Consider the following 26,363-nt stretch of genomic DNA (forward strand, 5'->3'; position numbering starts at 1 on the left):
GCTTTCACTACATTTTGTATCCCACTCTTTGTCTCCCTCATACTTAATTAATTAGTTGGACATAAAAAAAAGTTTGCTACTAAGAATTTGGAATAGTTTTTCATAATCCCTTGATTGACAATTATATGGAAGTCTACTAAGAAAAGTTGTTCACTAGCAATTTCGCTCCACCTAAAAATAAATAAATAAGTAAACAAAAATTAAGTTTACAACTTAAAATTGGCCTCATCTTTCATGACCTTGCAAGAAAGACGACAAATTTTTACCTTATTAATTATTTTCGACCTTGACCCATGATTAAATTAAATTAAAAAAAGAAAAATGAATGAAATTTGTTAGCTCAGCTTCAAAACCCTAAACATCGAAATCCTAAATAATTATACTGGCTTTACTATTAAGTTTTGATCGAGAACGTTAAGGATAATACCACCAAAATAACCGAGAGCTTCTAGTGCTTAAGGGTTTAGTCCTTTAACCACACACAAAAAGACATTTTCAGTACTTGAATTTGAATTACTTGATTAGCTTCTAGTTAAAATACATTCAACTTTGTAACTTACAAATTCAATAGAGTGAACATTTTATAAGAGTTGTCCAAATCAAAAATTTGTAACATACTACGCTTAAAATTCATAATGGGATATAGAAATAGGACAATACCTTAGACTGATTATGACATCATATTCGCATGTTCTGTGGCAAGCAAGCAACCTATGGAAGAATATTGCTTGTTAGAAGGGAGCCAATAGTGGTATCACTTTCAACATTTTATAATCTTCCAAAAATATTTAATGTAAGCAAAAGATTAAAATTTTTCGGTTGTTAAATGATAGAGCATAAAACATATAACGGTGCTTAAATTATTAGATTTAGGTTTTAATTAAATTGATTTCTTTAGTACATGATATTAGAAAACTAACATGATCGATAACGGATTTGAATCTCATCCACCATTCCACGTGAATTCTCTTTTTTCATTTATTATTATCATCTACAGTCAATATATAAATTAGTTTATTCATTGTTATCTTTATTTTTTTTCTTTCTCTTTTTAAATTCACAAACTTCAACTTTTTATCTTCTATCATCATTTTCCCACAAATGAACAAATCTAACAAATAGTAGCAAATGGCTACCATTAATTAGTTTGGTAGTACTTCAGCATCTAAGGTTAGTCCACATATTGACATATTGTACTACCCCTAAAACCTAATAATGCAAAAAATTTAGAAGCACCCTCTCATAATCTCATGTTCACTTTAATTTGATGTTTTGATAAAAATATATCCATGAAATTAATTAAAGACAAATATAGGATCCAAAAACATTAATACTATCATGTCTTAGCTAATACTTCTATCATGCACTTTAATGGATAACCATTTCACCTAGAAAAATAAGCTATAGGCAAAAATTTAAAAAGTTTAAAATGTGAAAAATTGTTGAAAAATGATGTCATTTTATCCAATAAAGCCTTCAAGTTGACATTTTGTACGGTTTACATATATATATATACAAAAATTTCATGCAATTAATACATGTACACAACAACATTATCTTCGAATAGCTTGTAATATTTGTTAAAATTTATAATATGGTTAAATTTGAGATTGAAAAACATGAAAAGGATTTTTTAAAATAAATATATTTCAATGATAAAATTACTAATTTAATACTCCCTCCTATTCAGCCCAACTGTTCCATTTGACTTTTCACACTTGTCGAGGCAATATTTTAACTCTTAATATCTCAAATTATTCTTAATTAAAAATTATAAAAAGTTGATATTAATAATCCTTGTATTGAGATGAATCAAACAAAATCGCACATGACTATGTTTTAACTTATAGATTATGAGTAAAATACAAATTAAGAGTGATAAGTGAATAGTGCTAAAAAAAGACAATTAGGCTGAATAGAAGATATTACTTAGCAATAAATGGAGCAAAATCAGATTGATGGAAGAGCATATACTTTACACAATTCTTTAGACTTCTAAACTACACTAGTCAATAGTAATTGATCATCCTCCTACTTCTACTTAGATGATGGGACCTTGCTAGTTGTGTGAAATTGAGTTTTAACAAGATGTTTGGTGGGGTGGATTTTTTTTTTTTTTTTTTTTGTATTTTAAAGAAAAAACCCATAAATGGGGGAGGTGATATTTAATTCATATATATGAAAATACCCCACTTAGCCAAATAAGCTTTTCAAATCCATTTTCCCCTTTTCTCTTTGTTCTTCCTTTTACACTAAACAACTCACATTCAAACAAACAAATTCCTTCACTTAACCAACCAAATATCAAAATTAATGTCCCAAATTCTCAATCTCTCTATTAATACTAATCTCATTCTCTCTATATACTTGTTAGAGTCTTAAAAGAAGACTATATACTGATCATAAAAGTTATGATCAGAGTTTTGAAAAAATTAAATAACAACAAATCATATTTTTATCAAAAGAGATAAGAAGTTAACGCCAATAAAAGCTAATGAAGTGGAATACAAAGGTCGAGATGTTGAGCAAGATGGAGAAGCAGGGCACGTGCATTACTAACTCATGCAAAATCTTTTATAAAAATATACACAAATACATAAAATTATGTGTTTAATATATTTGCCGATATAAAATATAGATATAGACATCGAAAAATATATTTCATACGTTAACTTTCTTCTTCATATAGAAGTATCTTTAAGAAATTGGTGAGTTAGTCCTTTCATGTGCCCCTCTTCACCATCATGCCCATCTTGACCTACTAAACAAGTCTTGCTTCCTCAATACCAATCCTTTCTCAATTAGGGTAATTCATTGATACTCTCAAGCTTCATTATTTGATCTTGTTTCAGGTTTTATCCTCCATTTACTTAATTCTAGTTTGGTAAGATTTTTCTCCTTTTATTTATTTTTTTATTGAATGGAGTTAACTAGTTTATTAATTGTTATTATAAATATAAGGAAAATTGATTTAAAAATAAATAATTTAATTTTTTGTCCATCATCTCAAGAAACCCCAATTGTTAACTCGATATAATACATACTAAAATAGTAACTTTTTTAAATATTTATTTTATTAATAAAAAAAACAAGATTATTTTGAGAAGAAAACAAAAATATGCATTATTAATTAAGAGAATGTTACCCTAACGCTAATAGTATGGATTATATTGAGTTATTCAATACTATTATTATTCTAAGATGTTGGAAAAAATTTTGGATTATTATAGATTTTTCATTATATTATTGCTTTTATTATTATTATTATTATTATTATTATTATTATTATTATTATTATTATTATTATTATTATTATTATTATTATTATTATTCTAACCAAATAAATAGAATATGTTAATCCTAGATTTTAGTGAATAAGAGTGGGATTTGATAATAAGTAATTAAGTACAGTGCTATTCATTTTATTTTAACAAAGAGGATACTATTCTTAACACAAATTCTTTTTTATGAGAGTTTTGCTTGTGAAATAATCTCAAATTGTGCTAAATAGCTAATTTAATTAATTAAAATATTAACATTTTTTTATGCTTTGAATACTTTTATGAATTTTGTTTCGAAGAATACTTATTTGATTGTTTAAAATATTTATAATTAAAATGTTAAAATTAACACTTCAAATAATAAAATATTTATTTTTTAAAACTTAATTAGTTCATACAAAAGTTACAATATCTTAAATTAATACTACATTATAGTGAAATCACCTTCAATCCATTATTTGATAGAAATAATATCATTATCCTATTTTTTGACATTTGTGCAATAAACTTTAATACCAAATTTATTAATAGACCATGATGGGCGTGAATAACATTTATTGGTGATTACATATAAATTTTCGAACATGTGAATATTAAAAAAAGCAACATTGCTGGGTCACTTTCTGCTGCAGACATTAAATCTTATTGTTCAAGATTCCTTCTCCCCACCTCCTATATGTTAGAATGCACATCCTGATGACATTCATTTCAATTTTCAGGCAATCAAGTCATGATTTAAATGATTTGTATATCTTATTTTTTTATAGTTGCAGATCATATTTATTATTTAGGATCGTCAATTGAAAATAATCTTGAATATTCTTTTTATATCAGTAACAAGTGTATAATAAGATTAAGGTCGAATACATCCATTCGATGTCTAAGTCATTTAATAACGTTGCGTCAATGAAATATTGTGTATCTTTTTCTATGTTATCGTTTTCTATCTAAGTAACGTCGAGCTTAACTATAATAAATTTGGTAGGTCATTTTATTACTATTAAGGAAAACGATTTAATAGTTATGTATAAGAAGATATAAATAGAAATGTTAAATAATTTTACATCACTTCATATATTATAATTAATGCCTATATATGTGATCCTTGGAGTTACATATATCATAATATTCATTACCACTATGAATACGCATACGTACTTGATTTTGTAATCATCAAATATATATGTTGAAATTAAAAATCAAATATAATTGATTGAAAGATGATGTGTTTGAGCCTTCGGTAGGGCAAGCAATGACTTGAGTTGATGATGTGCATTTTTGAACAAACTATGGCTCACATAATAAGCCAAGGGTTATATGTGAAGAAGAGTGAAAAAGTAAAGAAGCAGTGCTGCTCGATCGAGCCATAAGTTGCTCGATCGATCCAAGTAACATCATGAGGCAAATGGTTTTATGATGTTCTACTCTCGATTGAGCAGGTGGGTTCCTCAGTCAATTAGAACTCTTAGAACCTTGATGTTTATGTTTGCATGTGTAAAGCTTTTGAAGAGCCCTAAGTTGGACTTCTTTGACCTTGTAGGCTTATAAAAAAGGGAGTTACTAAATTTCGCCACCCCTTTTCATTTTATCGTCACCCTCTGAAATTACGTATTTGCCCCTAAAGTTTAAAAAATTACAAAGTTGCCACTGGACTTAAAACTTAATTAATACATGTAAATCACACTTAATAACACTATTAACACTTTAATCTGGAAGATTTGTCTATGTATATCGAATTCTCAGACGCGTATGAAGTACGAATTCAAACACGGTACTATCTCTCTAAAAACTCTTAAACAAGCTGTTACCTGTAATCGGTTAACTATGGCTAACGAAAGCAACTATGAATCGGATGTGGTACGTAAATTTTTCGATTTGAATCGTTGGAAATTAAAAAAAAAGAAAAAATTAAATCGCACAAAATTGTGTGACTGAACCATGGTCCAGTTGGCCAGTTTTGTGCGACTGAACCATGGTTCAATCGCCCAGTTTTGTGCGATTTAATTTTTTTTAATTATTTTTTTATTCATTTACGTAATTTATTATTATTATTATTATTATTATTATTATTGTTGCTGTTGTTGTTGTTGTTGTTGTTGTTGTTATTGTTGTTGTTGTTGTTGTTGTTGTTAATTTTACTTTTCGTAATTTTTTTATTATTCTTATTATTATTATTATTATTATTATTGTTGTTGTTGTCATTATTATTATTATTATTATTATTATTATTATTATTATTATTATTATTATTATTATTTTTATTAATTCTTTTTTTAGTATTAGTATTTTTATTAATTTTTTTTTATAATTATTATTTAAATTTTCGTCATTAATGTAATTAATTTATATTATTTTTATTTCAAATTTGCAGGAGTTTGAAAACTTTGGAGACAACGTAGATTACTCCGGTAGCTTTGTTACGGATAAGAAATTTATTTCCATAGATGAGTTACATAGTTGGGTCGATGCGATAGCAATAACAATTGGTTTTCAATTTACACGTGCTTCTTATAAAAAGAAAGAAGGACGTTCTAGAGTTAGTGTCTATTTAAGATGTCACAGCTATGGTAATGTTAGGGGTGATGTACATAATTTAGATAATACTGCTCGACCTGGTTCTAAAAGTAGAAGTTGCGGGTGTAAATTTTTGATTGTAGGAAGTAGTCGTAAACCAGGAGAAAGACCTTGGACGGTAAGGGTGTGTCCTGGTGAAAAAGGAAAAAACATAACCATACGACAACTTAGTGCAATCGGAATGCAACCGGCCTTTATTATGAATTCTATTAGAGATAATTTTCCTGGTTTTTATGCTAGTATGAATCAGATATATAATATTAGGCAATCAATAAGGAGAGAAGAGATGGAGGGTAGGACCCCCTTCAACACTGTCTTCATATGGCCATAGAACTTAATTACGTGGTCTGGACAGACTTGGATAGCGAAGGGCAATTGAGCAAACTATTAATTGCAAATCCTACCTCTATCCAAATGATGCGTACATGGCCGTATGTTGTGCTGATAGATACAACGTACAAAACGAACAAACAAAAGTGCGGCCACTATGTGAAATGATCGGAATGACGCCAACCAATCACAACTTCTTGGTTGCGTTTTGTTTGATTCGAGATGAGGCGGCTGTGTCGTATTCGTGGGTGTTGCAGGGATTGAGAGATAATTTTGGCACTGCTCAGACTCCTAGCGCCATTGTAACCGATCGAGACGAAGGTTTATCTGCAGCTATTTGTAAACTCTTTCCAGGTAAAAAGTTTTTCTTGATTAATAATGTCGTTGTATCTATTGAATATGTCTTAATTACGTTCAATGTTTTGTTTAATGTAGATGTGCGACATTTGTTATGCATCTGGCATATTGCCAACGACGTTGAGAACATGGTGGACAAGTTGTGTGGCGGGAAAAAAATCAACAAGGCCAAATATTCAGACAGGGTAGATTGGTGATACCAAACTGCCACTCCGCCTAAGAAGGCTCAGCCGGCAGAGAGCCTTCAATAGAAATGCCCAGTATGCGTTGCACGTCGTGCAACATAATCGTCATTTCCCCAATGGCATGTGGAAGGTGTTCGTATTCGGCTGTCACCTCTCCACGAACGCCGATATCAAAGCACAATCGATGTGCTGGTGCATAATGTCCAGTAGTCGGTCGAGGGAAGTGGCAGGTAGAACATCGTTTAGCACATCGGACATATCCCTCAGTCGGATGATGGACTCCACCGGCCTCTTCCTAATACGGAAATCCAGAATCGGAGGCGTACGCTCGGAGCCGTCGAAAATAAGTTTAGTTATGTGCCCGCCATAGCTAGGGATCAGTCGCGTATCTGTCGGCCCTCCGGGCTGGGGTGATGTGACTAACCAGTCCGTGTTAGCGGACTGTGAGGGCCTGCTCTCTCGTGGCGGCTCATTATCGACGAAACTACGTCCTGCGCTCTCAGATGCGGCAGAAGAACTAGGGCCGCCACGTGCGAATCTCCTATCGAGCCCCCGAACAACAGTCCAGTTCAATGGGCGAGAATCAGGAGCTTCGTATTGAACATCATCAGCATCATTATCATCATCACTAGAAACCCCGCAACTACTCTGGATGCTGCTAGACTGGTCATCAAGAGGGGTTCGGATTAGGTCTAGTGCACTCGACCTTTGGGCAATACTGTGTTTGGCAGCCTCTTCCTGCCTAGCCCTCCTAGCAGAACCCGTTACCCCCCTCTCATGCGGGTCCCCTCTGAGTAAGGTAGGCCTAGAACTATTACCTCTCAACAATTGTGTAAAAAATCCTTTTCTTTTCCTTGATTACCAGCCATTTACTACAATTTTTGAAAATTTCATTAAATATTAATAATAAATGAACATAATCAAACATTACGTTACATTAACCACATGAACAAAAAACAATATTAATTTTCTAAATTGACAATAATCATAAAAATAATAACAACATTAACAAAAATAATAACATTAATTATAATCATAACAACAATAACACAAATAATAACAATAATCATAACAGTAATAACAAAAAAATAATTATAAATAAAATTAAAGGATAATATAATAACAATAATAATAATAACAACCACTATAATAATAATATAATAGTAAAAATAATTAGAATAACAGTAATAATAATAATAATAATAATAATAATAATAATAATAATAATAATAATAATAATACAAATAAAAATAATAATAATTATTCTAAAAAACAAAAAATGGAAAAAAAAGAAAAAAAAACCAAACACCAATAATAAAAATAATTTTCTAAGACAACATACAAAGTTTATTAATAATAATAATATTAATTATAATAAACATATTTAAAATAATAAATTAATAATTAAAAGAAAAATAATAATTTAATAATAAAAATAATAAAAATCACAAAAATAATAAAAACAATTAATAATAATAACAGTAATAATAATAATAATAATAATAATAATAATAATAATAATAATAATAATAATAATAACAACAATAATAAAATTAAAAAAAAATAAGAATTATTATCAAAAAGAACAAAAAAAATAAATAAATAAAATGAATCGCCCAGGATCTGGGCTATTCATTTTAATATTTTTTTTAAATTTAAATAATTTACATTTGAAAAAAAACCAACAATAATAAAAATAATAATAAAAATAATATAAAAAAGTTATTAAAAATAAAAATAATAATAATAATTATAACAAACATATTTACATTAATAAATTAAAAATCAAAACATAAATATATATTTAATAATAAAAATAATAACAATCAAAACAATAATGACAATAATAATAAAATTAATAATAATAATAATAATAATAATAATAATAATAATAATATAATTAAAAATTATAATAATTATGCAAAAACAAACGAAAAAAAAAATTTTAATTTAATCGCCCAGATCTAGGCGGTTCAATTTAAATATATTTTTTTTTCATTTGTAAATTTAAATTAATTACATTCGAAAAAAAAATTACCTCGATTAATTGTTTGCGGATTGAACTTAGTTTTTTCTCCAACAATTTGCTTTTGTAAGTTGGTTTTAAAGTGTGGTAAGAAAAATTTTAGTGAGATTGTGGTATATATAGAAAATTTTAAGTTCAATGGCAAAATCGTAATTTTTTAAAAATCCAGGGGCAACATAATTTTTTCAGGGGGTGGCGATAAAATGAAAAGGGTGGCGAAAATTTAAGGATTGGGTATAAAAAAAAAGGTTTAAAAGTCAAAGTAAGTGCGTTAAGTGCAAGCAACCTTGAGACTTGAGAGAGAAGCCGTTTGTATTTTGTGAGGAAAATTCTTTAGGAGTGCAAACCAAACTATAAAAGGTGAGTCAAAGGGAATGTAAACTTGATGTAATCGTTGAATTAGTACTGACTAATATGAATCTTTTGATTAGGGGAATGTACCTTAAAAGTACCCATCAAACACTTATGCTCTTGCTATCTTAGCATAGTTTGTGTGTGTGCTTGTATTGGATATGTTTTCCAATCTTTTTTTTCATCTTCTTTATTTGTGTGCGTCTATATTCACAACAAAACACCATTATTTTATCGTAAAAATACAATTTTTAATACAGATATTGGTAATTAGAGTTTTAAATTATAGTAAAATTAAATAGATGTACAGGTTCAAAAAATCATTATTGGCTAAAAAAAATATCTTTTTACAAATTGATGGGCCTAATACAAATTTATTTGACTATGAATGAAATTAATTTGAAAATTATCAATACACGTATGCTTGCCAATTCAAACTTGTTTATCATATCGTCAAAAAGTGAGACTCAAATTGGTTGAATGACACATGAAAATTACTCAATTGTTTGTATTACATGAATAATGATATGTAATCTATGAATTAAACACAATTGGAACACTCGTCTATAACACTTGTATTTGAGATGACATTTTCACAACGCTTTTTTTTAGTGGAGGAAAGAGAAGAGTTTGGGAAAATGTAGAGATTTGAATTTAGGTTCTTTTAACTCGACTAATAATTTTTAGTTTTTAAGGGGGAAAAGTGATACATACTCTAATTGAGACGATTTAATTTTCTTCGCAATACTTCTTTAAAAAAGTACATATTTACAATGACACTTTTTTAAATATAAATAAATAAGAATTCTCAACCAGAAAGAGAGAGAGGGAAATTGATCAAATCAGTTTAACTAGATCAATAACGTATAAGTTATTTGTAAGGTTCTAGTCGTGATATTTAAAAAAAAACCCCGCATTTTACCTATTATATTAACAATTATTGCACTATGTACTATCCAGAATATAAAAAAAAAATTGGTCTTTCTCTGCAATATAGGTATAGTTAATACATTTTGATAAACCACGTAAAATAATCTCAAATTCTCAATAGAATATATAATAAAACTCTCCAAATTACTAGACACGCACATTGATTTCACGTTTACATTATGTTAAGATAGTAGTGTTACATTGTTTTTTCGGAGACATCTGATAAAATTAAAAGGATTCAGAAGATAGATAGACAGTGAAAAGAATTAATTCTAATATCAAATAATTGCTGTCATGGTTGCCATGAAGAAAGGGAGCAAGAGTATTAATTGATTGTACAAGTATATCGTTACTTAATTTGGTGGTTCCCTCCTCTTGAAGTATCATTGAAAATGATATGTTAACTACCGTTTATGGCTTTTTATAGAAACCCAAAATTGTATATTTATAAATCATCCAAGTGTAGGGGGTTGTATTGGATGTAACTTCAAAGGAAGATTCTTTTTTCTTCTTGGGAATCTTTGCTTTCAAATGCTAAGTTATAGAAGTATGATCATATCAAACAAATATAGTCATTTTTTTTTTTTTTGAATTTGCTTACAAGTGACGTTTCTTCTCATATTTTGTTATTTTTAATGGTTGATTTAAAGGGACAGAAGAATATATATAATTGAAAATATCTTGTAGTAAAGCAGTTTCGTATATATAATTAATGGTCATTATTCATAATGCTCTATTTTAAGGTTTATTGCTTATGCTTACCGTATTTTGCTGATTTTAAGAGTATTTATACATATTGTCAATTTATGACATCATCAAAAGAAATTTAGGTTTATCTCTATGGGCTAGACCCAAAATGCATAAAGATTTCACAACTTGTTAAGATTTTTTATTTTGAAACCGTATCACTAAAAAAGAGACTCTCAAAACAATAATTGTTAAGATTTTGATTTCTAGATGGTTGGAGCTTTATATTGCTCATGGACTTTGCCCAATAGAAAGAGGTTCCTAGGCCCAAAACAATAGTTTATAACTTTTACAACAAGTCTAGTGTAAAATCATCTCACTATGAAATAGACTCAATCAATTAGCTTATTTCTTTTATTGATCACTTTAAGATATTATTTTAAAATTATAAACGATCACTTTAACTAGTCACTTCAAGACTATATATATAAATTTAACCATCCTAATTGGGATCCTTTCAAAATCAAGACTATGAACTAAAATCTCAACTTAAATCAAAACAAAATGACCAAATCAACTAGAAGATAAGCAACAATTTAAAGAAAAGAAGTGTTATATACAAAATAAATTGCCCAAGACTTATTTATAAGTCAAAAATGGACAAAATTTATAGGTAGATCATAATAACATTAATATATAATTGTATATGGCCTAAAGAAGGAACTTTTGATGAGAACCAATCATGAAGAATTATAATGGCAACTAAATGAAAAATAGAAAATTACATTGTGTTTTTCTATCTTCTCATATGAGAAAGACTTATAATGGCATTAACCTTTTGTACCTAAAGAACAATACAAATGCACCAAATATACAGAGACCGATAATGCCCGTAATGTAGAGAACCCATTGGAACGCGTTAGGGTAATTGAAAAACTCGATTTCGAAATTCATGCCAAATATTCCTGCTACCACTCCGAATATGGCAACCACGAAAGTTGCCGTTGTTAGCAGTAGCTCAAACTGAATCAATTGGTTTCGAACGTTATCCTGCATATAAAGTTCCAGTGGTTTAGTTAAACCTTACAGTATATGATCTCTTATCAAGATATGAATTACCGACTGCTGACAATAGACCACAACCATGGCCACCACCACCCCAGGAATACGCATGTACCCGTGTCGAGCCCTCGACACTCGGACATGAATATCACAGTTGGACACTTCAAATTTTAATTCAAAATATTGCAAATTTTTTTTGTAAAATAGCCAATTTGGACACTTTGACACGTATCTAAGTTGGACATGGATATAACACCAAGGTTTGTAAGGGAGTTCACATAAACGTGCCATGAGAAATTTCAAAAAATTTGAAAAATAAAATCACCGTAAAATTTAGACGAGCGAATTTTGTGTGCTTCAAACATAGAGCTCAAATGAGCTCCTCCTCTCGTGTAAAATACTTTCACAATCCGAGCACGATCAGTTGCAAGAAGGTTAACATTAATTAAACATAAGAGCTTTAAACACAAAGGTAGAGCAACTGAGAAAACGAGCTAGGACTCGACGCATTTTAAATCTTCTTTTTGAGAGCTCTAGAGGATCAATCCCATTAATCGCGAAGAGCAGCTCTTAAGGGTTATCCCTAGTGCCGTAAACTTTTCCTTTTACCCTTTTCCCGGCTTCAACTATGTTAAATCTTTAATGAAAATCATAACCAATAACAACACGTACCAGTTGAATATTGATGAAATCTTCGGTGTCCTCGATGTATTCCTTCAGCTGCGATAAAATGAGTAATGAAAAATGTCGGTAAATTTCCTAACATAAGAATTTGAGAGACAAGTTGTGAGTTCAACATACTGAGGTAAGCTTGTTAAGGGTGCTATCAATGACGACAAAGTATGCTTCCAACAACATTTCAAGCTCCTCAATACTCTCCGTCCCACTTTCGGAGCTCCTCATGCTGCCATGCCGGCTTCTGGTGATGCTAAAGCTTTTCTCTAATTTTCTCGAATCAAAGGCAGATGAGATCGGAGAAACTGGAGCAGAGAGGGAAACTCCACCATCATTTGATCTCAACCCCAACAGGGATTGTTCGCCATAAAGTGACATTTCTGTTCGTGCTTTCTTCTCCGTAAGATACATCTCTGCCATATCTCCATCATCATCCATTAGCTGCTCTATCTCGTCCCTAACCTATAAGAACATGCAAAGAATGTCAAATAAAAGGTTAATATCAGGCTTAGAATTCAGGCTTTTTTTACAAGAAAGCATGGTTATTAGAATCTCGATCCTGATCTACGATTTTACAATCCTAAGAATCAAAATAGGCAATTGATCCGGATTATAGGTAGGATCTTAATGTTGGTTGAATCGTGTGATGATCCTACTTAGCTTAAGAATTTAAGTGGTAGGTTCAAAACATGATTCTACGATCTTACGGTCTAAGGATCTGATTCTACAAGGCCAGAAAGTAAGCCAAGTGTCTAGCTTTCAGGGGAGGGAGATACTGCAGCGTTCGCTACATAAACATTTCAATGGTGATCCAGTGAGTTCATTGTCGGAGTGCTCTAAGTTTGATAAACCTAAAGAAAATGTTACCGTTACAGTTCAATATAGTTTTGAGTTTGTATTTTGGTTTAAAACTCTCATGGCCAACAAAAATCAACCCATTTATTATATGTAGTTATTTCGACAACTACCCGATTTGAAAAAAAAAAGTAATCTTTTTGCTTGGCAAGTACATTTGAAACTAATTATGACAATTGCTTTCACAATAGAATTATTCCCACAAATGTACAGTACCTTCTGAACTTTTCGAGTCAATGCGACAAGCCTGCTTTTTAGTCGACGTACCCGTTCCAAGTTCAAAGTACTAATCTTTGATGTCAGTTCATCAAGCAATGGATACGCTTCAATCTCCAATTCCGAAGCCTGGAAAATTCAAAAAATGTCAAAAGTAAAAATCAGGAGTACCCATTGAAAGGAAAACTAAAACAACTAAAGCTTTCCAATCATTACAAACTTCACCCCGAGAAAAAGTTTTACGGCTTCCCTCATCTGAAACCGCAAAACAGAAAACATCAGCCTTGAGTTATTTTCTGCTAAACCAGCATGATTTGGAGATGCCAACATATTGGTATGATTGTGTGAACATTAGATAACCAACCAATATATGGCCAGCAACTTGCAAAGACACAATGACTCAAGACATATTGTAACCATAACCACTCACCTAAACCCCAAAAAATTAGAAGAAAATTATAAATGTGGATACACCTCAATAATGAAAATATTGGTCGAACACATTTCTTAAGGGTCCAACCTATGTTACTCGGATTCTTCATTTTGCTTCACGTACCCGTGTCTGATCCTTGATGCTCGGACATTGGTGTGGCACTTAGACACTTCATTTTAGGCGTAAAACTGAATATTTAGACGTATCCGACACATGGAAACATACTAGTATCCGACATCAGTACCCGAGTCCAAGTAACATAGGATCCAACAAACAATAATACGGGACAACAATGTCTCTCAGACTCTGAATCTCCGAAACCCAAGACTTCGTCTGAGTAGGATTGTTGGAGTAACACAAAAGGATATATAAATCATCAATAGCTTTTCTGAAATGCCTTGAAAGTATCTAAACCATCTCAAAAACCTCCCATACCAAATACTGTTTTCGGCTTTTCGCCAAGGATAAGTTCAACTTAATCCAAGTACTTTAAACGGAATATATATATTTAGCTTGCACAAACCAAAGCAGTGAAATGACTATTGCAGAATCCAACAGCAGACATAAATATATAAATAAACTTGAGCCAGGCTTAGACAACTTCATTGATGGAAAATAGACTTGTTCAAAAAAGAGCAATTGACATCATTATCTAAATGTATTCAATGACTATCTTAATGACATCACTATAAGTAATTCTAAGCCACAAGGCACAACTACTCTTATTGTTATAATGAATAAAAATTTGTACAAAGCAACACAATACAACATTTCTCAAAAAGGTGAAAATATAATGCAGTCCAAAAACCACTATAGAGTCACGGAAAAGCTCTCTCGCATATGCAAGGGGGTCTTAAATGAAAAAAAGTTATGTTATAAATTGGTTTTAGTATCATGTTTCATGCACAAACAAGACAACAACGGCAATCTCAAAGTCTAAATCTCAAAAGATTGAGGACAGCTACATGAACCAATAGATCGCTATCAGTGGTCATCCACATGAATTCTTCTCAACAGTACATTTTAATTTTCTACCATCTCAACCTGTGGCTATAAGTCTAAATCCTTCGTTTTGACCTACACTAAGAAGTTGCTTTTTTAATAAAACTTAGAAAGGGGACATGGAATTGGGAAGGGGAGACTAAATTGTTATGTTTGTTTTTGGGTAATGGGCATTGAGAGGGGAAGAGACTTGGGTATTTTTTGTGAAATGTCCATGAAACATATCTTGAGGGAGGGAGGGAAGGAAGGGAATTGAGAGGAAAACCTGAGAGTCAAGAAATGAGCAGGCAGCCTCCAAAGCAACTTCCAATGCTTTAAACTCGAAGGGCAAATAATCAGGTGATGAACTATCAAAGTTTCGACTGCCTCTCCTTCGGATCATAGCATCTTCCGATTGCCAAGCCTCGCTAACACCAGAGGTCCTTAGTCGTCTTTGAAGCTCTACAACATACTGTAATACATAGCTATCAAGGGAATTCAAAAGAAGAACCTCATCAGCTGTGATTATACATCGAATCTGCTCTAGATTCACAACAATGGCCTTCTCTCTACCGAGGATAGTAGACGGATACACAAACAATGGATCGAGCAATCGTAGATCACGGGCAGGAAGATCACAGCGACGCATCATAGTGAATTTGTCGACTTCTATAACCCCCGAGTTCCCTGAAGTATCAACCCGGATCCATGAACGAATGCTCTGGCCTCGTTTCTTCAAGCCCAAGACATCCATTACTTGAAACGGTGGGCGCCCAGACCCAGATGGAATATTAAAAATCTCTCTAAGGTTTGCAGCTGAGGCAGGTTTCCTTGCAAGCAGGGGTTCTTTTAGCTCCGCCATCAGCAAAAAGCTTCACAGCCTGCCACTTGCAAACAATAAAATATTAACTACGCGAGCCAATGGAGCAGGGTGACCCCTAATTCGCTATATTGTGAACAGAAACATGCAAATTTCGGCAATTTTGGGTTAGTTTAACAAATCTAAGAAGGAAATTGCAAAATCATACAGGAAATCAAGTAGAAAACTAGAAAAAAACTGTTGGTCAAAAAATTATATGCTAAAAAATAATCATCCGAATACAACATTGGAAAAAACGAGGTAATACACCCAAAGCCATTAACGGGCTCCCGGGTATGGAAGGATTAATGATAATCAACATTTACCTTGTAATAACAAAGAGTTAATTTTTGATTGACCCTTAATTGCAAAATTATCTACGACTTTACATAAACATGAAATGCACATGATTAGTATTGTCATATCTCTACACGCTATGGAATGCTGGGAAAATAGCGAAAATAATCATTAACAACATGACATTAGTAAGCAATAACTACTCCAATTATAGTAAAACCCAACAACATAATAGAAATTCAGAACCCTAAAGATAAAATTTTCCAAAAAACTCATTTTATCTAAACTAACTTCCAATTCACAAGTAAAACTAACAATATGTTTACCAATAATAGACAATAATATTACACCCCACTTTCATAGAATATTTCTCCATTAAAACTATAAAATATAATTGAGATATAACAAATATATAATCATAGCAACATCAAAAAAAGCAGAAAATAGGTCATTTAACAAATTGGCAATCTTCCATCCAACTCTTATAAGTTCATGAATAATCAATCATTGGTCATAATGACCTAATAATCACAAAATTTTTGAAAATTGCACTAAAATGTGACAATTAATTACATATCAAGGGAGTAAAAATCCTATAAAACCCATCATCAATATAATTAACATTACAATTACCATAAATATTCCACCTTTAACCACCATTCAATATTCAAATTTCCCACAGAAATAACAAAATTCCCAATCCCTACAAACCCTATTTTCTCTTTCTTAATCATCCCAAAAATATTTGATTGAATAATTGAATTCTAACATATCAAATTTCAGATCAAAAACAACCCATACAAGGAAAAAAAACAAATTGAAACATCCAATAAAACAGAATTGAAAAAAGAAGGATTGAAGAAACAAAATACCTGAGCCAACAGTAGGATCTTACTAGAAATACCCACCAAGAGAAAAGGATGAAAAAAGGGAAAGAAGAGTAATCAGTGCAAGTCGATGAAGAAAAGGCTTTCGAGTTTGTTTGGAGGACAACAAAAGTAGCAAAAGCCAAACTTCCAAAGTCCAATCCTTGATCCTTCAAATAAAAAACAATTTTATTTTATCAAATGTAAATAATAGAGTGTTAGTACGATAAAATAGAATAATTGATTTGAGTATTTAATTTTAGTATATGATATATAGAGCCTAAGAGTTCTATATAAGAAAGAATTGTATTTTAATATTATTTTTACTTTGAAAATATTTTAATTAATTATATTTGGAGTATTAGTTTAGCATTTATTCTTTATTAGGAAGTTAAAATAATTATACAAAATAATAATTATTTTTCATTTTGTAGATTAGATTCTCTTGAAAAATTAAAATTATTAATAAGATTGAATACTCATCAATCTTTATGTGTAAATATTATTACCTTTAATTTTATCAAAGGTTTTGATTATCTTATTTTTTTTAACAAATGTTTTAATAAGACTCTCTCAGTGTGAGATGGTTTTATATGGATTGACGACTGATCCAATTTTTATTTTCTTAAAAATTAATGAAAAAATATTTTTTATTTAGTTATCTGCTATGTAAATATAACTCCTTTGATTTTATTTTAAATATAAATAATTTGTGCTGCGTATATAGGACTATTTTTCGATAGGACAATATCATACAAAACTTGTTATATCTTTTTAAGCCCATTATTAAAAGTATTTTTATCAACTATTGTTAATTCATTACGACAAACTTTTTTTAACCAATTAATTCACCATACACGTAATAATTATACCTAAAGTGATCAATTAAATGATCAATTATAACTTTTAAAAGAAATCAATAAAAAATTTAATTTGACATAAAAGTGATAAATTTTGACATTAAAAGTGATTAATTTCTATTTACAAGTTTAAAACTTTAAATGAATTAGTTTGTTTTAAAGTCTTCAATTATAACATTAAAATGATCAATTCACAACTTAAAGTAATTAATTATACATAAAATAATTAATTAAATAATCATAATAACTTATAAGAAAATCAATTTTAACATTATAAATATCAATTATAACCTTAGATACATCAATTACTTATTACATATTTAAAAAATCGGGGTTATCTATCTTATATTAAAGGTGATCAGTCGCTCGCAAGATTAGCTTGTAGGTCTATTATTATATCAATTTTTTCCCAGGTTTTAACCGTTTTATAATGTAACTTCTTTATATTTTCAATTCAACTATAACTCTCATCTCCTTTCTCTCTCTTCCACTTTTTCACAGCAACAAACAACAAAAATTTGTTGAAGAAAAAGCAGGGAAAGATGTTATCGTCGTTGTCATTAATGTCGCGTCTTCTTCCGTTTCTGCTACAGTTCGTGTTGATAAGGCTACTAGCGAACTTCTTGTTGGTCCTGATTGGAGTTTGAATATCGATATTTGCGATTTATGCGATTCTAATCACTGGTAAAATTTTGTTGTTTTCGTTTTCATTGAATTCTATTTCTCGATTTTTGAATTTAATCGTCTTTTGTGATTATCTAGTTAAATTTTGGTCTAATTGTGAGTGGATTGATTATCGACGTAATATTTAAAGTATTGTCAATGTTTCTGCTAAGGTTCGTTTTGATAAGGCTACTAGTGAGCTTCTTGTTGCTCCAGATTGGAGTATGAATATTGACATTTGCGAATTTTGCGATCTAATCACTGGTTACATTTTGTTGTTTTGTCTTATAGATTGAATTCTGTTTTTCCGAGTTTGACATCTTTTTTTGAATTTGTAAGTCTTTTTTTTTTTTTTTGAATATCTATTCAAATGTTAGTCGAATTTGGAGTTGTTTGATTATTGGAATAATATTAAAATATTGTTTTTTGGATTTGGACGGTTCGTGTAATCGTGTTGATAAGGCTACTAGCGAGCTTCTTGTTGCTCTTGATTGGAGTATGAATATCGATTTCTGTGAATTTTGCGATTCTAATTACTGGTAAAATTTTGCTATTTCTGTGTTTTTTTTGGAGCGGTCTGATAATCCACTTAATTTTTATAATATTGTTATTTCTGCTGCGGCTCGTGTTAATAAGGATACTAGCCAGCTTCTTGTTGGTCCTGATTACAGTATGAATAGTGATATTTGCGATTCTAATCACTGGTAACATATTTTTGCCTTTTTATTTCCTTAATTGAGTTGTTTTTCAAGTTTGTCTTTTCTTTCCAGATTATGATTTTTAAAGTTTTTTTTTTTTAAATTTTTTTTTAATGAGTATCTAGTTAGCTTCAGTATGATTTGTAGCGATTTGATATGGACGTAAATTTTTTTGACGAGTTCTGGTAAATATGCTGTTATATAGAAGTATTTTCTTTGGAAGTGATTGGTGTTATTTTTTAGAATTTTAAATCTAAGTTGAAAATGTGTTGTTAAGATGAAGAAGTGCTGAATAACGGTTGTTATCCATTCTTTTATGATTATGTATGAATTGTTGGAGTTATCTAGTGTGATGAATTAAAAAACTTCTATTATGATAGTTTTAAAATTGGTTTTGGATGATTTTGATAAAATTTTACATTTAGGATTTATAATTCATGAATTTTGTTGTTGAATTGATAGGTTGGCAAAAGATGTGGTGAAAGAAGTAAAAAGAAGGTTGCAACATAAGAATCCTAAAGTTCAATTGCTTTCTTTAACGGTATGCTTTGTTAATTTACATGTGCATGAACTGAGATTTTTCAAATATTATTGAACTGATTTTTTAGTTGCGTTTTGCAGCTTTTAGAGACGATGGTAAAGAATTGTTGTGAATACATTCATTACCATATATCTGAACGCAAAATATTGGATTAAATGATCAAACTTGTTAAGAAAAAGGTAAGTGTTTATGATTCTGCTGAACTTTTCATTTGTGTCATGAAATTCAACTTTGTTTATGTGTGGATAATAAGATGAATATATGTTATTGGTAAATCTAGAGAGAAAATGTGTAGGTTAGTGGCACTTTTGTGTGGTTGCGCCTATTACTGGGAATGTAAGTTGTGCAACATCTAGCTGAGCTTGCTAAAAAACGTGGCTTTTCTTCTTGTAAACTAAGACAAGCTTGCATTTCTGAGTGTTGTGTTTCAGATAAACCCTGCTGATGAAGTTACCTTGTGGAAGGGGAGACATATTCTGACATTTCTTTATTATGACTCCCATTTCTTTGTTTCTCACGGGTAATGTAAGGTAGCAATCTATGAATCCGATTGTCGTGGTTGATTACTAAATCCTGTTGCCTTTGCTTTTTATGGTCAAATTGAGTAATGTGTTGGCTCTAGCATTGTGTGATTTTTATGAAGAGTTGATTGGTTTCTGTTATCAAGTGAATACTTGTTGATTTTTATGCCATGGTAGCTTGTTTACTTTTTCATGTCAATGATGATTGGGGATTATTATTTCAGTGTGCTAGTTTTATTCAGGCATGTAGAGTTATGTGACAAGTTTATCTAGAAAATATTGCTGACACTATATGGAACTTTAGGATTAGTTTCTAATGCTCGGCCTTTTGTATGTAAATTTGTGGAGTACATAACAACTGAATATCATTGTGACTGAAGTGTCAAAAGCAGCAACTTTCGACAGGTGTATGTCTGTATGATAAGTAATGCATTTTCTGTCTCTCCATGATTTGCTTTTAATGGAGTAATTTAGCGATGTACTTTCTTTATTGGCAAACTAATTCCTGTTAAAATCATTTGCTTCATTGCTGACACCTGCACAGTTCTGAATTTTTATATGATCTGTGCATTGAATACTTTCTCTTTCTAATAACTTGAACTTGTGAATTGATTCCAGGCAGACATGCATGTAAAAGAAAAAATTTTGGTACTTCTGGATTCGTGGCAAGAAGCATTTGGTGGTCCTAATGGAAGATATTCGCAATATTTTTGGGCTTGTGATGAACTGAGGGTAAGTACTTGTCTGTTTATTTTTGGAGTGCTATGAACCGTTGACTTTCCTCGGTGTCTGAACTAATTTTACTATTTTTGTATCTTGAGGGTTGTTTGAATACTTTATTGCTCCTATTGACATGGGTGCAAGTGTACTTTTATTATAGGGTGTTATAGGATCCCACTGCTTATCTAATTTGTTGTTAGTTGGCCAGCTTCAAAAATCAAGCTACAATATCATCCATAGACCATACTCATTTACATTGCTGAATTAGTTGCTGGAAATTTTATTTAAGTAAATTGCACCAATAGATGCAAAAAACACTTATTGCGAAGTCCTGATTTTGATTTTGTACCTCGTACTCATTTCGTCTCCGAATTAGTGCAGAATTGTTAAGTGGTACTGCTGTACTGGTGCCCTTCCTGTTTAGTAATATAGTCACATATAAAATTTTGGGTCTTCTGGAAAGGAATCCTTGAATAATATTTCATGTTAACTTTTGATATAGAAAATAAGACTAAGTTGGATTTTAAAACATTCCCTCACTTGAATGGTGGAGAGGTTACAAGGAGACTATCTGGCATATAGCTTATCTTAGTTAAATCATAATGATTCCGTTATCAGGGAGGGGTTTAGATAATGTGACAATCAATTTCCCTCGGAGGGAATATATTTTGGGTACTGATCGCCTTTTATGACATATATGAGCTTCAGCTTCTGGGAGATGTACTGCAACCTGGCTGTGATTGTTGTTATGAACAGTTTGATTTTTCTTGTAAGTTGTTATGTGCTTGATTTTCACAATATGTCTCTCTTGTTTTGCTTGGAACTTTTAACCATATGGTGTGAACGTTCATGTTGTCTATTCATCTAAGTTACAGTAATTACTTCACTGTACTGACCTTGTGTCTCTTACCTTGGCAAGGGATGGGGATGTGAATTTGACATCTTAGTCCATTGGCATCGTATTAGTGTAATTATGGCACACTTGGCTCTTGTGAAGTGAAGATGTTGAATTTAGACAAAGGCTGATAAAGGCTGTGCTGCTACATGTTATCTCAAGGCTCCACCAGCACTTCTCTCTCTCTCTCTCTCTCTCTCTCTCTCTTCCCTGTTTTGTCTTTGATTCTCTTGCTGTCCTCCTTGCTTTTCCTCTTTCTTTCTTTTTTTACTATCTTTTCCTCCTAGCACTTCTCAACCTCTTTGTTGATAACAAGAGTAAGTTTTTGTACATCCGATAAGTGATCAGTGACCATCAATCGAAGTAGAAGCTGAGGAAAATAAATGAATGAAGGCCATGATGAATACCATACATCTTTTACTGTTATGCCTCCTCTCAGGGAAGCTCAGTAGCTGTTCAGCAGCTCATTTAACTCATCATTATTAATTGTTAGATCTGAGTTTAGAAACAGCAATCAACGGTTGCAGAGGAGAAAGGAAAAGGCTAGTCCGTTTGAGTGGGACGGATGTGAATTGTGATACTTAGAGATAGAAATGGAGAGATGGCGAGGTGGGTGATACAGAGACACCGACATATAGAGAGATGGTAGGAACAGGGGTGGCTTAGATATAGAGATAGAGTTAGGATCTAATGTTTTTGGCGGGAAAAGTAATTGTAGTTTTCTTTGAATCTGAATATGACTCTTCTGAAGTTGGGATAGTTTTTATGAATTCAATGACGAAACTAAACAAAGATATTCATGTTAGTTTTTCCAAAATTCAATCATAGATATTCTTTGTCTGGAAGATTTTATGAGTGCACGCTGTCTGAGTGTCTGTAGATCTGGGTATGTTGCAATATGATACCCTAATTGTTAATGATAATTTTGGCAGCGTTATGGTGTCCATTTCCCTCAGCACTCTACACCTTCAGCTCCAGTGATTACACCACCTGCCTCGCATCCATCAAGAGTTTCTCAAGTTGGCTTTGGCATGCCAGCCAATTCTTCTCAGAGGCTGGACGAAGCAATGAGCTCTGAGGTTGAGAACTTGAGATACCGTTTTAAATTTGACAATCTGCTCTTGTTCTCAGTGTATTCATAGATTTCAGTAAGTTATGTAATACTTCTGCCCTAGAATTATCCTGAAGATACTTTTATGCTTTGGCCAGCACTTCTAAATTGGAATCTATGCGAAATGTGTTGGTGCTCCTGGACGACATGCTCCAAGCAGTTGACCCTAATGACCGCATGGTACGGAAGCATCTCTGATTACATGAAAGTGTCGACCAAGTATCTTAGTGTTTGTCTCATGATTCTTTATTTTGATGCAGTCTGTGAAAGAAGTGATTGTTGATCTTGCTGATCGTTGTCGTTCCAATCAGAAAAAGTTGATGCAAATGATCATGACTACCACGTTAGTACAATTAAAATGACCTTTTTGTTTCTGTTATTGATCTTTCATGTTTTGAAAAAACTTGGAAATGGTCAATTTGTTGTTTTCTTCATGTTAGTGGTTGTGCTGTTTTTTGAGGGCTTATTTCGGCTGCTTGGCAGGGATGAGGAGCTTCTTATTCTGGGTCTAGTGATGAATGATTTATTGCAAGGCGTGCTCACAAGGCATGATGGAATGGCCTCTGGTGCCCCTCTACCAAATCTTAAAAAGAATGTTAGTGTCCAACAAACTGAAACACCAGATGCCAATGCTAAAGCTGAGGCAACAGACAGTAGTACTCCTGCCGAGAATGGCATTGGAAAATGTCCCAGCATCTGACCCACCTGTTTCGAAAGCTCTGAATGAAGAGGAAGAAGAGGAAGATGAGTTCGCTTTGCTTGCTCGAAGGTACTCTTCCAGAATAACTTATTTCTGTTTCTTGTTACAATAGGTTTACCTTATGTGTTCATAAATCTAGATACTCTAAGAGGTCACTTGTGCTCAACATGTTTAATAAAGCAGCATTACGGAATTTTGCTGTCTACATAATATACATATGAGCATATCCATGATACTTGTCTGTCACAAGTCATCTAGCTGTTACTCTGTTTCAGTAAATATTAATACAAACAATGGTTCCCCTCCCTCCACCCACACATTTTTTCAGTGCTTCAAATCTATCTGTCTAGTCTGTTTTGCTTAATTTTGATGTGACTATGTAAAACACGGTTATATACTTCTATTGCAGGCACTCAATAACACAACCTGCGCCTTCACAATGTGCTGCAACAGGTTCTACAGAAGATGGAGCCTCTTCCAGTGGAAGCAATAATGCATTAGTTTTGTTTGACGCACCTTCACCTGCAACAACGATGACAACTAATAACACAAAAGAACAAGATATTATTGACCTTTTGAACATTGTTCTCACCACAAATCCAACCCCCTCAGAAACCTCACCTGCTGTGGACTCAGCTTCTGCTAAGAACACATTTGAGGTAACACTGATTTTCGTGGAAAATGTCACAATACTTGTATGCTATGTTACTCAAACGTCCAATTGTTATATTCGGAAATTTTGGTTTACTATAAAACATAAAGTGCCAGTACCCTTGCTGATATCAAATATCTAAAATGGGTATCGGAGATGAAATGAAGAGTCCGAGTGACAGTGTTATGGTAATTTTGTCGAGTGTGGTGATATGCTTTTCTGTCATCATATTTCATGGTACCTTTTCTTTTAGAAAAATCATGATATTTGATTGACCTCTTATCTTCACGGTTTCTTAGACACCTTTCAACAGTTATGTTGTGCCATGGGCTCAACCTCAACCACAGCAAGTGACACAATCTACGCCTCAGCAGCTACAACCACAATACCAGCCAATGCAAACTCAGATGCCAACACAATCTACGCAGGGTTATGCGCAACATTCTACCGCTTACCCACCACCTCCTTGGGGGGCAACCTCCAGCTACGGCATCAATCAAATTCTTCTATGTCAATGCAAGGCGCTTGGCCTTCACAAAATGTATATTCACGATACGGAAATCAGCCAGTGTATTCCACTCAATCTTCTAGTAATTTTTCTTCATTGCAAGGTAACCGTACACTACATCAATCAAATTCCTTCCACAATCCGCCATCTGCAAATGATGACCTTAACTCAATTCCACCAGCCATAACGAATGGTTCATCTTCATCACTGATTAACATGGGCCGAAAGCTCCAACAAGTTAACTCATTTCCCTCAAGGATGGGCAACAGGATAGCCATGAACGGGAGTACAACAGTGTTAAATAATGGCTCTGCCGGTATCCCTTCTTCAGGGCAGAAATCTTATATTCCATCTTACCGACTATTTTGAAGATCTCAATGTCTTGGGTGGCTCCGAAGCCAAGCTCAAGAGTGGTCCATATCTGAGCGCATTGAGGACTCGTATATGGTCATTGGAACGAGGTAAGTTATGTTTACTTTGCAAGTGCCCTTTTATTGGATGACTCTTCCTTACATGTAAATAGATTCGTATACTTTTACACAATGAGTTTTGTAATTATGCATACATCTTGCAGTGTTGTCTTGAACGTGTTGCATTGGTACTTCCAAGTTCCATTTATTGATAATAATAGTATCTAATATCTTATCAGGAATTTTTTTTTTTTCTGTAAGAATTCATGTTTTTTTTGTTTTATTTTATTATCCTTAATAGTAATACAACAATTCAACTTCATTGATTTCTCATAAAATTTGCACTTTCTGTAACTAGAAAAAACAATAAATAAATAGATGTCCTTCTCATAACAGCCTTTACATCCATGAGTTGTATTTCTCTGGCATTTATAATTTACACATGCACCTTTTAAGAGTACATGGGTGGAAAGCTGAAAGCTAATACTCCTTTCTTTTCCTCTTAAATTGAGTGCTAGAACTACAACCATATTTGCCATACATACCTACTCCAATTAAATGATAGGTTGAAGATCGCAACATAATGCATGTGTAAATTGTAATATTGTCAAATTCTTAGAATGTTACCACTATTTCTCTTATTGTGATATTATTACCTTTATTTGATTGATAATTTTAAATAGTTCTTCATTATTGAGTACTTATTTTGTTATTATAAATTTACTACTGATAACAGTATATACTAGAAGAGAAAATAGCATTATTACTAACAAATTTAAAGTTAGAAAAATATTAAAATATTATTGAGTCGAATTGTGAAATTTTTGTAGTGCTATTTCATATAGACATATAGATATGAGACGAAACATGTTTATTACAAATTTTTGTCGATGACAAACCATGGGCCAACTTGATAAGTGAGTTATTTCTTTTACACCCTTTATTAGAGGGGTCTTCATTCTTATGGCCTACAAAAAAATGCATTTCATCTTGTGTAAAGTTTCTCTAGCATACCCCAAATAAATAAATAAGAATTCATTAACCTTTTTTATTACAGTTGTCTTTGGAGAGACCGTCTCTTTGAGAGACGAATTTTAAGTCCAGCCCATTAAAAATTTA

The 26,363-nt window shown here is 31.9% G+C and overlaps 1 protein-coding gene and 1 pseudogene across 1 annotated transcript; one reads left to right on the plus strand and one right to left on the minus strand.

Annotated features, from left to right (window-relative positions):
* Positions 1-11,304: 11,304 nt before the first annotated feature.
* Positions 11,305-17,207, minus strand: LOC130827814 (magnesium transporter MRS2-1). The gene is made up of 6 exons (XM_057693672.1): positions 16,972-17,207; positions 15,230-15,824; positions 13,530-13,658; positions 12,585-12,920; positions 12,456-12,503; positions 11,305-11,771 (listed from the first exon to the last, which is right to left on the minus strand). Exons 2-6 carry the CDS (start codon positions 15,803-15,805, stop codon positions 11,541-11,543), a joined length of 1,320 nt encoding a protein of 439 aa, XP_057549655.1. The 5' UTR covers positions 15,806-15,824; positions 16,972-17,207; the 3' UTR covers positions 11,305-11,540.
* A 1,048-nt stretch (positions 17,208-18,255) lies between these two features.
* On the plus strand, positions 18,256-25,486 carry LOC130827815 (TOM1-like protein 6; annotated as a pseudogene).
* The last annotated feature ends 877 nt before the right edge of the window (positions 25,487-26,363 follow it).

Source organism: Amaranthus tricolor, chromosome 11, assembly GCF_026212465.1.
Source record: "Amaranthus tricolor cultivar Red isolate AtriRed21 chromosome 11, ASM2621246v1, whole genome shotgun sequence".
Classification (NCBI taxonomy): domain Eukaryota; kingdom Viridiplantae; phylum Streptophyta; class Magnoliopsida; order Caryophyllales; family Amaranthaceae; genus Amaranthus; species Amaranthus tricolor.

Excerpts from the sequence above, each read along its gene's own strand:
- LOC130827814 (XM_057693672.1), bottom strand. The coding sequence starts at position 15,805 with ATGGCGGAGCTAAAAGAACCCCTGCTTGCAAGGAAACCTGCCTCAGCT. Across the intron at positions 12,504-12,584 it reads CCCTTAACAAGCTTACCTCA|CTGAAGGAATACATCGAGGA; the intron begins GTATGTTGAACT and ends ATTTTATCGCAG. Across the intron at positions 11,772-12,455 it reads ATTTCATCAATATTCAACTG|GATAACGTTCGAAACCAATT; the intron begins GTACGTGTTGTT and ends CTTTATATGCAG.